Source organism: Falco peregrinus, chromosome 5, assembly GCF_023634155.1.
Source record: "Falco peregrinus isolate bFalPer1 chromosome 5, bFalPer1.pri, whole genome shotgun sequence".
In the NCBI taxonomy this organism is placed as follows: domain Eukaryota; kingdom Metazoa; phylum Chordata; class Aves; order Falconiformes; family Falconidae; genus Falco; species Falco peregrinus.
In genome coordinates, this window is record NC_073725.1 from 57,457,059 (window position 1) to 57,469,203 (window position 12,145).

Here is a 12,145-nt window from a genome sequence, read left to right on the forward strand (position 1 = left end):
ACTGTCCCTCCACATCTCTTGGGAGAGCTTTGAACAATACCACTATTCACAAAGACAGGATTTCCACATAGTATTCACTCTCTGCAGGCCCACCAAATCCATCAGTGTGGTACGATCGCACCAATCCCTACGGTATGGTGCTCCAGAGCTGTGATTAAGTAAGAATCTGTACTGTAGTGTGTGGAAAAGAGAAAGGCTGGCCATGGAGGAGCATGCAGAATGCTATACACCACAGCTATCACTGACAAAATGCATAAACCCTGTTTTCTCATGAAATAATTCTCCTTTCGTCATGTACCTGTTCACTAAAAGCTGACATGCCTGCTGTTGCACAGGTTACCAGTAGCCTTCAAGATCCCATAATCCAGAAGATGAAGGGTATAATCAGACTAGCCCAAAAAATGCAGCTACCTCCTTAAAGCTTGTCTGTTTCTTCAGAAGCAAGTCACTTTTGTGTACAAATTTTGGTTTAGTTCCCTGCCCTCTTACCAAGTTAGATGAATGGTAGTACATGGGAAATTTTGGTTTAGTTCCCTGCCCTCTTACGAAGTTAGATGAATGGTAGTACATGGGAATGTAATGGTTGAGATCAGGGAGAAGGTGATGATCCATCTCTCTTAATACCATCAAGCTGTTTGGTTGGTTTAGTTGTATCAGAGTTGTACCCTAGCATAGCTATGTTAGATAGCAGTGTACCCCCCAAAATGCCAAGATGCACATAGAATTTCTAAATAACATTAATTTTTCAGGAAATGTGGAATGGGTAAATATTACCAAAAGTGAATTCAAAGTAGCCGGGGGGGAAGACTAATTATCTGTTCATGTATTTCTCACTTAAATTCTGCATCCCTTAAGTGCTGAAGTCACCATTAGCAGCACACGCAGCACTTTTTAAAAAAGCAGAAAACTCAGCACCGCTTGAATCTCTTGATGAAGATTTTCCACACACACAGAGCTCTTCACATGCAATTGTCAGCAGTTTTAGATGCTCCGATCCGATGCTTCCCCCGAAGTTATCTGCGTGTAAAGGAAATGCTCTGAAGAGACACTGAGATGGTGTAAATGAACGGCACAGTCCAGCAGAGCCCTTCTGGGGCCAGCCGGCCCGACGGCGGTGCCCTCGGAGCCTCCGGGACTACAGGCTGCGAGCGCGGCCGGGGCCAGCTGCCTCCCCGCCGCCCTGTGACAGGGGAGCCGAACCCCGCCGGCAGCCTGTGGCGCTGCGGGCCGCAGGGCGACGCCCCCCACCCAGAAGCAGCACCCAACCCGATTCACCGGCCCGTCGAGCAGCCGTCTGGCCGGGGAGAGGCCCCCGGGAGCGGGTAGCGCCCGGCAGCCGCCCCTCAGCAGCGTGGCGGACGTCGGAGCCTGAGGTGGGCCGGGGCCGGGCCGCCTCCCCTCAGCGGCGGGGCCGGGGCCGGGGCTGGGGCGCCTCCCCTCAGCGGCGCGGCGGCCGCTGGAGCCCGCGGCGGGACCGGGGCGGGCCGCGCCCCCTCAGCGGCGGGGCGGGGCGGGGCCGCCTCCCCTGAGCGGAGCGGCGCGGTGGCCGTTCGAGCCCGCGAGCGCGGAGCGCACCCACGGCCCCTGAAGCGGCCGCGCGCCGACCACAGCGCGCACGCGCGGACTCTCCGGCTCCCTCCGCCCAATCCGCGTCCCTGCTCGCTTCTGCTCGGCGGCCCCGCCCTTTTCTTTGAACGCCGGCTGTTACCGCAGCCGCTGCTCTCCGCCAATCGCCGCCCGCGCTGCCGCGGCGCCGCCCAATCGGCGGGCGGCGGGGGGGGGCGGCAAGGCATGACGCAGAGAGTTTTTCCCTTCGCGGCGCCTGGCGCCGGCTCCCAGCGGCGGCGAGGTCGCCGCTCTGGCCTGTGACGCGTGACGCACAGGTACGTGAGGGGCTGGCGAGCCCGGCGGTCACGTGGGGCGGGCGCCGCCGCTGCTGCCAGGCGCCGCGGGTCCCGTGCGGTCGGCCCGCCGCTCCGCCGCCCCTCCCCCTTCTCCCCCCGCCGCATGTCGCTGGCGGCGCGCCCCGCTCCCCGTCAGCCGCCCGCCGCCCGCCGCCGCCTCCACCGCCGCGACCGCTGCCGCCGCCCTTGATGTGGTTCGGAGCCGGGCGGGGAGAAGATGCCGCCGTCCAAGTCCCGCAAGATCGCGATCCTGGGCTACCGGAGCGTGGGTGAGCGCGGGGCGCCGCCGTGAGGGGGGCGGGGGGGTGGCGGGCCGTTAGGGCTGAGGTGCGGCGCTTCCCCCCCCCCCCCCCCCCCCCCCCGCACTTTGGTGCGGGCGGGCCGTCCCGGGCTCCGCAGCGCCCCTCCGCCCGCGGGGAAGCGCGGCCCGGCCCGGCGGCCTCCGCCGCATCGCCCTCCCCCGCGGCAGCAGGTGCAGCGGCGGCGGGGCGGGGAGGGAGGGCCGCTTCCCGCCGCCGGGAGCGCGCAGCCGCGGCGGGCGGGCGGGCCCCGCCATGGCGGCGCCGCAGCGCGCTGCGGGCCCGGGGCTGCGGGGCCGCCGTGCCCTTCAGAGGAAGTTTCGCGCCCCGCTGCCGGCCGGGCCGCGCCTGCCCCGAGGGCCGTACCCGGCGGAGCGGCCCGGGGCGGCGGGAGGCGGTGGGTGCTGGCAGCGCTGCCGCCGCCCCGGGAGGGGGCTCGCCGGCCGCGGGACCGCTGGGGGATGCGGGCACGCTGCGGTCCCGCTGGCTCAGGGGAGCCGTGACCCAGCGCCCTCCGGACGCGCCCCTGCGCGGGGTTTAGAGCCGGCTCGGAAGCGCCGAGGGGCGGCCCGGTTGCCCCGTTGCCCGTTTGTCCAGGCTCCCACCGCTCCGTAGAAGCCCCTCAGCCGCGGCGACGGCACTGGGCTCCCACCGGCCCTGCGGCGTGTCCCGGCGCGGCAGCGCCTGGCTCCGCACGGCGCCGCTGGGGCAGCCCGGCGGGGCCAAGCGACGGCGAAGAACTTCCTGGAAGCGTCCAGCACCGGGCTGGAGTAGCTGATGGGGGTTTTGTTCTGTAGCTGCCCACACCTGTAATCCTTTCTCCTCCCGCATTTGCTGTGTTTGATGGAAAACAGCTTCAGCGCTTTCGACGTTCGTGTTCTTAAAGCAGAGGGGAGTAAGCTGTAGCACAGCTATCCGCATCGATCAAAGTTAAAAGCGTAGATCGATGTCGAAGGTAATGTGCGGTTGGGGAAACAAAAAAAGATGCTACAGAGGGACACTGCTTCTATAAAAGGGGGTTTTACATTAAAGTAGTGACTAAATCAGTAATCTTTCTTATGCACTCAGCAGCAAGAACCCCCCCAAAAAAAGCTTTTCTAAGGATCAAAGCAATAGGATATATAGGCAGAACTGTTTCTTAGATGTTGCATGTAACTGCAGCCTGAATTTGAGACAGCATGCTGTAAAAAGGATGATGAATTTGTCTCATCCCTGAAGGGAACAGTGAGTAGTAGATTGATCAGTTTGCATAGTGTATTTGACATCACTTCTTGTAGTCAGTTTTGTTGTGTATCTTGTGTGTTATGTGTTTGGGTTTTTTTGAGCTCTGGTGAAAACAAGCAATGGGCAGCGTAAGTGGGAAGGAAGAATGCCTGAAATTCTGTCCTTTAGAAGTCTGTGATGGGGACTGGGTGTACTGCTGTGCTTTGGTCTTTTATCTGTTGGCAATGGCAGGCAGCAGTGGAAAACTCAGATGATAGTAGGGTCTATACTCCATTGAGGAAAACCAGAAGAAATAGTACAGTTTTCTTAACCTGGTCGGTGATGTTTTGAGCAATGATATTCATATGGAAAGGATGGGCAAAAAGTTACCTAATATCTATTACTACGTACTGCTGATCTTCTTCAGCTAAAGTTGTCAGACACTAGCGTGGTATTAGGCTTGATGGGACATGATCAGTTTTGTTAGATCAGCTACAAGTTGTATGAACATGGAATTAAGAACAGAAAAAAATTCTGGTTCACTGTAGTTTTCCTTTCATTGCCCTTGACAATTCCCTCTTAGGTAAAAATCTTGCATTTTAAAACTGCGAAGTTACTCTTCTTATAATACAGGAACATTAAACTTCTAGGCAGATACTTACATAAAAGTTCAAGCAGTAGAAACAGGTCATTGGAGTCTTGCTTCCATGTTGTAAAGCTGTTAGAAAAACAAGAAAGTTAAACTGTGAGATTTAGGTTGAGTCCCCTGCTTATCCAAGTATGCCTCCTAAAGTCTGGGAGGGTAGTGACTTAGTTTGGCTTCAGAGAAGCTTTTGAGTAAGTCTGTATTACGATGGCAAGAATATTATTTGAACTCTGAGTAAGAAAGGATCTAATCTCTTCCTAGGACAAGCTTTTGGGTAGCAGAAAATGAAGAGCGTTTCTTCTGGGGAAAATGCAACATCTCAACAGAGCTAAATGTTCATTGAGGTGGGGAATAATTCCAAAATCTGAAGGACTGGAAGGAAATGTTTTCTAAATTTCCTTCTACAAGTAGGAAGCTACATTGCTTTGCCATTAACATTAATCTTGACCCTGGAATGAGGGAGGCGATCTCTGGTAAGTTGTAAAACGTTTACGGTTTTATAGGTTAGCATAAATGCTTAGGTGACCTGCTCTGTGGAGTTGCGTGCTCTCCTTGGAATTTGTATGGTGTTTGAGATGAAGCTAATCAGAAAATGGCAAGCTTTTTTTTTTTCCCATGTCTCTTTCAGTCACGTTTGATGACATATTTCAAGCAGTGAGCTGTTCCCTACAGTTGATGATTCAACAATTTTGCGGATCCTTCAGGTTATGAGCAAATATAGTAATGGCCAGACACGTCCTCCATGGGGACTGGTGAAACGGAGTCTGAATCTTGTACTAGCTTCATGCTAAGCCCATGTTTCTTACATTAAATTTTATTCTTATCCCAGTGTTGTTGTCAGATAGACTCTAGGTTGGGAGTGGTATTCTGATATAATAGTTCTCGGAACAGAAAATTCAGGAGTCTGCTTGTTTGAATACACTCCCTCTATCTTTCAACACCACCATCAGCCCTTTCATATGTGAAACTGGTATTTGCTGATGGGAGAGATCACAGTGGAAGCCTCATGAATTCCCAGGCAGATATACTTTCTGAAATGCAGACAAAGTACTTGCCAGGAACTTTGGGACTTGTGTTTCGGTGAGCAAGGCCAATTATGTGTGGATGTAGCATACAGGTTGTGGCATGATGCTACAAGAATGTCTCCTTTGGGTTTTGCTCAGGCTTAAATTGGTCTAAGAAAGTTAAGTTCCATTATGGAAGTGTGGTTGTCTCTGTGAGGTGCTGGGTAGAAATCAGATGGATTTCATCCCAAAATCTGATAGTTTCACGATGGAAGGAACTTGACTTCGATTGTTGTTTGCTGAGTGACCAGAGTGAACCAGCTACTCGAGATTTGATGTGGTGGCAGGGGAGATCTGTCTTGCGCATGACCAAGCATAAAATTTTAACAAAGTTACTGCCTTCACTAAAAAGAATCTTCATACTTGTACTCTGGTCGTAATGTAATATATCCCAAATATAATTGGAAGTAATAGATTTGCATGAAAATAAATTAAGCAAAACTTAAGATTTTCTGAACGTCTTCAGAGTAACAGCCACTCTAAAAAGCAGCATATAGTTGTCCAAAATGCTTTGCGCTCAGTTACGTTCTTTTTGTTTATAGAAGAAATAAGTAATTTCAGACCACAGATGCCTGTATGACAGAAGAGGTTTCTTAGTTCATCTTTTAAAGTAGCTTATTACTAGGATTCTCTGTATCATATTGAATTAAGGGATTTAACATAAGCAGGGAGGTGGTGTTTGGATCAGCTGCTTCATTCTCAGGCCACTATCTCAGCCTGGTTAGTTTCTTGCTGTTCAGATAACTTGTGTGGCTGGTATTACAGATATACTTGCAGAAATCTGAATTCTCTTTTGAATTTTACACACTTGGACTGGTGATCTGAAGATGCGCTCCTGCTCAGTTTATAGCTCTGAGGGGGAAATCCAGTTAAGTTAGTGGTGACTTACCTGTTTTCTTCCCCAGCTAAATACATCAACTTTTTTGTGTAGGTGGAGAGCAGTCCATACTGCAGGCTGAAGTAGTCATGGTCTGTGGCATGCAGGTAGCAAAAACCCTATGATGGAACAAAATCATCTGTCAAGGTTAGATTTATAGTAAAGGCTTCCAGGTGATAGTATTAAGCTAAAGAACAGTTTCCCTCCCTCCACTTTGCATAAAAGCAAGAAAGGCAGAAAAAGTAGTACCTTTAATACCTACCTGTAAATAGTAAGAATAATTGTGAGGACAAAACATAGTTACTGTTTTCAGAAACATGAGTTATTTGAGTATTGGCATGTCTGTATTGTAAATTGGAGACGAGGCTTTGCTTTTAGCTTCTGAAAGATGGCATCTGTTTGCACAGTAGTATGCCACCCTGAGGAGGTATCCCTTTGATATTGGACGGAGGGAAGTGGTAATTTTAGCAGGCAATAAATTGCCCGTGTAAATGTCAAGAGAGAAGGAAGGGAGAAATTACTGCTGTTGTGTGCTGTAATTTGATTTACGGAATTGGTTGTGTTCGCAGCATTGGAAAGCCTGAGATTTAACAGGAAAATGGAGTGGTTCAGGATCCAGCTGATACCTAAGGTTACAATTTTGCCGAGTTCCCTAATAAGTGCCAAGATTATTTTCACAGCAATTCTCTCGTTAGGACTGCATTTGCTGTGCCGGGCTGCAGCATTGCTGCTAAAAGGAAAGGTTGCAGCTACCAGGGGACTGAAATGAGGCTGGAAATGCCAGCTTTAATTGCATTTCAGTGTGACTGACTACTAGCCGTTCAACAGTGAAAGTTGCTACAGCGCATTTGATAGCAGTAGCTGGAAGCACTAGAGGCAGCATGTTCAGCTGTAATATCAAGCCACAGTTGGGTTATTTGAGGACACTGTTCCAGCATTAACTCTTAAAGTGCCTACTCCCATCTATCTTAACGGTAACGCTTACAGGTTTTGCTTGCATATTTGAGTGTTTTGGTATTTGATTACTCAACTTAGAGTTAACATCGACAGGAGAAACCAAATGAAATGTAGATCCTGTAATTTATAAGCTATATAAAGTTGAAGTTCTTCATTTAGATACACTACACTGCCTTAAGTGTAGGTTCTGGGTAAACCAACCACCTCTGCAGTACACACTGCTGTGGAAACAGCATAACCACACGCTTGGGATTAGAAGAGCAGGCTACAATGTGATAAACTACTGATTGCGATTAATTTCCTGTAGCTTTTCTGAAGGTGACTTTCAAGGGCATATTTTAAAAACTGCTCAACTTAATTGTGTATTCAGTCCTAAATCGAAACAGCTTCTCTGTGGGATGTTCATAATGCACTCAAGCTCTGCGAATCCTGCATGAGTCAAAATGGCTTGGTGTCATCTCAAATTATTCTAAATTGGAAGCTGCAGAGATGGAGCATGGTACATATGTGAAGCTGCCCTTGTCAGTTGTGGACCTGTCTCCTGAAGGAATGGAGAAGCTTCCTTTTGTTTTCCAAGGCCTGCATTTGAAGTGAATGCTGAATTTGTTGTGAATTTGATAATGGTGAGAAACTAAAATGTGCTTCCTGAGCTTGGGAGGTGGTGGTGCTTAAATTTTTCTCTCTGCCAATCCTGGTCAGGGCATCTGCTTTCCTATACGGTTCTTGCACACCAATGGCAGCTATCTGCAAGTAAGGGTATATGGGATGGGGAAAAAGGGAAGAAGGTGGACTAAGTCAGTGTTGTGTGTTGCCTGGTAGGCCTCTTAACGAGATTTATGATTATTAAGTTTACCAAAAGTATATGAATGTGGGCCATTAAAGGCTGTATTTCCTTCTTGAGAAATACGAAGTACAGTGGGTGCTGAATTGTTTTCTGGGGGAAAATATGCTCATGTTGAACTTGCAACAAGGAAGTAAACTGAGGCAGTTTTTGAATGAAGTGATGAAACAGGCTTTCAGGTGCAGCTTTTCATAAGAGGCATCCCTGCCGCTTTTGGGTTTAATTGCCATGTAATGAAGGCAGATGCAAATTCACCATCTAGGGTGGGGCTTCCCTTGGCACAAGTGGAGCTGATCCTGCACCCTGGCTGGAGGTTCTGCTGTCTAGCCCCCACCCGGGTGCTGGCACTGGCATGCTGGAAGCCTGGTCATCAGCTCAGGGGATTAATTTCTTTGAAAAGTGAAGAAACCAGAAGGAAGAGTTTTCGTGTCGTTCAGCTGGTTGGCTCTGCAAGTGCGACTGACAGAGGGAATGGGGTCAGGAGCATGAGCTGTTTGGGGGAGGGTGGAGTTGGCTCTTCGTGGCCGAGCAGACTTCGCTTTACTCAGACCTGTTATGAAACCACATCTCTAATTTTTTTTTTTCCTCTGCTACTCTAGATAAGCGTGAATGCTTTTTAGTAAACTTTCAACAGCGGGCCTTTTGAACCAAAGTAGTTCTCTTGATGGAAAAAGATAGCCTTGTAAAGGTCGTGAAGTGTGCGTTAGGGAAGCATGAAGAAATCAAGTTTTTCGAGATTCTTATTTAAATAACCTTCCATAGTCAAATCTAATCATTTCATGCAGAATCTAGGAAAAGTAAGGTATTTGACCTGGGGTAAATCTAAACTTTGTTCTGAAGTCTTCAAAATCAGATGATGCTTTAAGTGATATGATCTAGAATTTTCTGGAAACACCTTGGTAGTAAAGGTGCTGCAGTGGATCAAAGCCAAAGCTCCAGGCTGAAATCACAGAACTGTAGAATCATTTAGATTGAAAAAGACCTTTAAGATCATTGATTCCAAATTGCAACCTGACACTGCCAAGTCCACCACTAAACCATGCCCCCAGGTACCACATCTACATGTCTTTTAAACACCTGCAGGGATGGTGACTCAGCCGCTTCCCTGGGCAGCCTGTTCCAATACTTGACAGCCCTTTAAACAAGTGAAGACATTTTTCCTAATATCCAGCCTAAATCTCCCCTGATGCAACTTGAGGCCATTTCCTTGTGTCCTGTTTCTTGTTACTTCGTAAGAGACACCAACACTCACCTTGCTACAACCTGATAACTGTACAGCAAAGTGGGAGGCATTTGGAATCACTGATTGACTCCCTACTTGGAAAACCAGTGGGAACAAATCTGAAGGCTATGTTGCTTTTCAGAGTAATCTTTAGCTGTTTCCTGAAAATACCAGTTGACTCCTCAACCTGGTTGACTCCTCGTTTAATTGTAAGTATTTATTGACACTGTTGTGGCATAGAGATGATTCACAACTACTTAACCTGTGTAGATGCAGTGGTTCTTCCTCAGTTTACCATATGTGCTTTGAACACTGTACAATAGAAATTTTCAGTGTAGTTGTGTGAAGGGTGCAGGATGAGGCAGTGGTGAAAAAAGTAGTGTTATAAACAGATGATCCAGTTCTCAAAGTGCGGATTTTGGATTATCAAGCATGACGTGCCTGCCAGTTAAGATGAAGATAGAACAAGCAAAAAATAGCTTGAGCCTTGGGGGCTCCTGCAAAAGGGAGATCAACTTGGAATTTCTTATGAAACTTCTTACATGAATTAGAGAACTTATGATGAGAACATGAGGAGGAAATTTACAGCACTTTCATTTGGGTGAAATACTTAATAGTTTGTGGATAATGGCCAAAGTTCAATCTTTTGAGGCATAAGACTTAAGTGAATGATTTCTGAAGGCCTTTTAAGGAGCAAAAGACCCTAATGTGTAATACTCGGATGACTTGTTTAGAAGAGCTGCAGTGCTTCTATATTTAATAGACATGAACTGAAGAAAGTAAGATTCCCTGATAGATTATGCTTTAAACAGTGAAGGTTCCTTTCAGCTCTCTCTTTTTCATTATTGCACTGAAGTCTTAGAGAATGAGGAGTTAATATTTCTGGAATGGTTAGCAGTATTCTTAGTTATTTTTGATTACATGAACCAGAACAGCATGCACGACTAATCTTAGCTAGTTATTTGTGTTCTGTGGGTTATTGAGTTAAATAAATTTTAGTTTGGAAAAAGAGGGAATACATAAGTGGTCTTCAGTGTGTGGGTGTGAACATGTGCAAGTGTAATATGAAATTATGATATGAAAGCATCTCTTGACAACATTGTCTCCTGAGTTGGTGGGATACATCTGTCTAGCTTCAACAACTTGTCAGATTGTATTGCCAAAACTTCATTCAATATGTACAACCTCCTTTAAAGGTACTCTTGCTATATGCAAAAGAGCTGGGATGCATAATATGTAGGAAAACTCTATTAAATCTGTCCTACAAACTGTCAAAACAATCAAGCACTTGACATTAATGCAGTAAAGTGTATTTTGCTTTAAGGCTTCATCCTCCATTAATAAGAAATTTGTGGTGCTCTAAAATCTGTTTCAAAATTAGCATTTTTTTAATTAAAACTGGAAGTTCTGCTTTGAAACATGCATATAAACAAGCACTGTGTTTCTTAGTTTGCTGCAGTACCTTCTTCTGCATTTCTTTCTTGGAAATGTCCATTTCTAATAGCTGTTCTGCTTCATCTGTGTGGTTTGACACTGGTGAATAAAATCTAAAGGAAGGTTTAGTTGTGCTATTTTAACTTTCTTTTCATGTGTGGAGAGAAAGGTTATCAAAACTTTTGATAAACCTTTTGTAGTTGCAAAATGTAAAAGTTGTTTAAATGTAAGGTAATTCAAGTTTTTCTGAACAGTAAAGCTAGGAAGAATAGGAAGTTGTCTGAATGTTTCAAAATCATGTTCGTTCTTTATAGAGTGTATCAAGAAGTCTTATGATACCTAAACCATTTTTCTGCTTGTCCTTCCTCAGCTGCATGCTTCACCCCCAAAGTGTGGTGATAGGACAGAGGGAGAGTTAAAGTGAAACTTCCAGAACTGTTGCAATGACTAGTTTGTTGAAATTTCTTCTAGATTAGTGTCTTGAATGGTGTTCCTAAGCCTAGCATTGGGTTGTACTTCTGTCACAACCAACCACTATGAACAGGTGTAAGTTAGTGGTAGTGCAGAAAAATAAGATTATGCCTTCTCTCTTTGCGTTTCCAGGCAAAAAGATTGTGATCTTAAAAAGCCATTCTCTCTTACACAGTTTATAGCTAGTGGTGAGACTGAAGATGATCATATGAACATCCCATTATTTTGGCCTCCAGCTGCTTTATGGGCATGGTCTCTACGTACATCCCAAAGGCTGAAAGGATTTAGAGGTGGAGGTTGGCAAGGAGAAAAAGGGACAGTACGAGAAGGGGTGTATGGACCTAAGTTTTAAGGGCAGCTTGTTGTGGGGAAAGTTGGGCCATGCCTCTCCAGTTCTTACAGCACGGAAGTGTGAAAACCAAAAATTAAGGTATGGGTTATTTCCCGAATAGCCTGGCTAAGGAAGTAAGCAACTTCCAAAAATCTTTGCTGTACCTGCAGTAAATCTTGGCCCTTGGCCTATTTGCCTGTAATAGTTAATATTTTATCCATTTCTGCCAAGTGGATGTGATGTACTTAATTTCTTATGTACTGTTTCAAACAGACTAGAATTTAAGATTTGCTGGACTAACCTGCAATCTAACTGGATAATAACAGTAATAATCACTGTTGCGCTTTGAGAGCTTTATTTGCATTTATATGCAGACACATGTACAGCAGACAAGTACAATATACTGCCCTGTCGCTTGAAGGTTGGCCTGAATTTATGTTGCCTTAAACTGCAACTTGATATTGAACTCATGGTCCCAGGTTGTAGGGTTGTGTTAGCGCAGTGCTGAAGTGAAGAATCCAGCTTACATTGGCAAGTGCTTCCTCAGGGGCTGGAGCTGGATTGGCTGGAAGACACTTGTGAAAGACACTCTAAATGGAAAAAAATAGTTCAATGTTGGATTGTGAGTGTCATCCTTAGTCACCTCCCTGAGATATTTTTGAGTGGTTGAGGGAGAGTGGGAGTGGGGTGGGGTGTTTTTCCAATTTTTTGTAGTTTTGTTGTTGTTGTTCTTCCTTGCAAAGATCAGAGTTCTGTACTGTGACCTTTTTGTAGTAGATAGTATAAAAAACTGAGAATAGACCAGATTCCTACCCAAAAACTCTTAGTTTGAAGTACCTTGTGAACGAGTGGATGAATACACACTCGTTAGGAAGGTGAGAAAGCCAGCTGGCTGT

At 46.6% G+C, this 12,145-nt stretch overlaps 1 protein-coding gene across 3 annotated transcripts in view; it reads left to right on the plus strand.

Annotated features, from left to right (window-relative positions):
• The first annotated feature begins 1,788 nt into the window (after nucleotides 1–1,788).
• The window catches only part of RHEB (Ras homolog, mTORC1 binding), a 42,462-nt gene continuing 32,105 nt past the window's right edge, over nucleotides 1,789–12,145 (plus strand). Inside the window, exon 1 of one of the 3 annotated variants that reach the window (XM_055804243.1) lies at nucleotides 1,789–2,173. In XM_055804243.1, coding sequence (XP_055660218.1) covers nucleotides 2,122–2,173 — 52 coding nt within the window. In that variant the 5' untranslated portion in view covers nucleotides 1,789–2,121. The remainder of the gene's footprint in view (nucleotides 2,174–12,145) is intronic. The other 2 variants (XR_008747232.1, XM_055804244.1) reach the window with 2 other exon arrangements.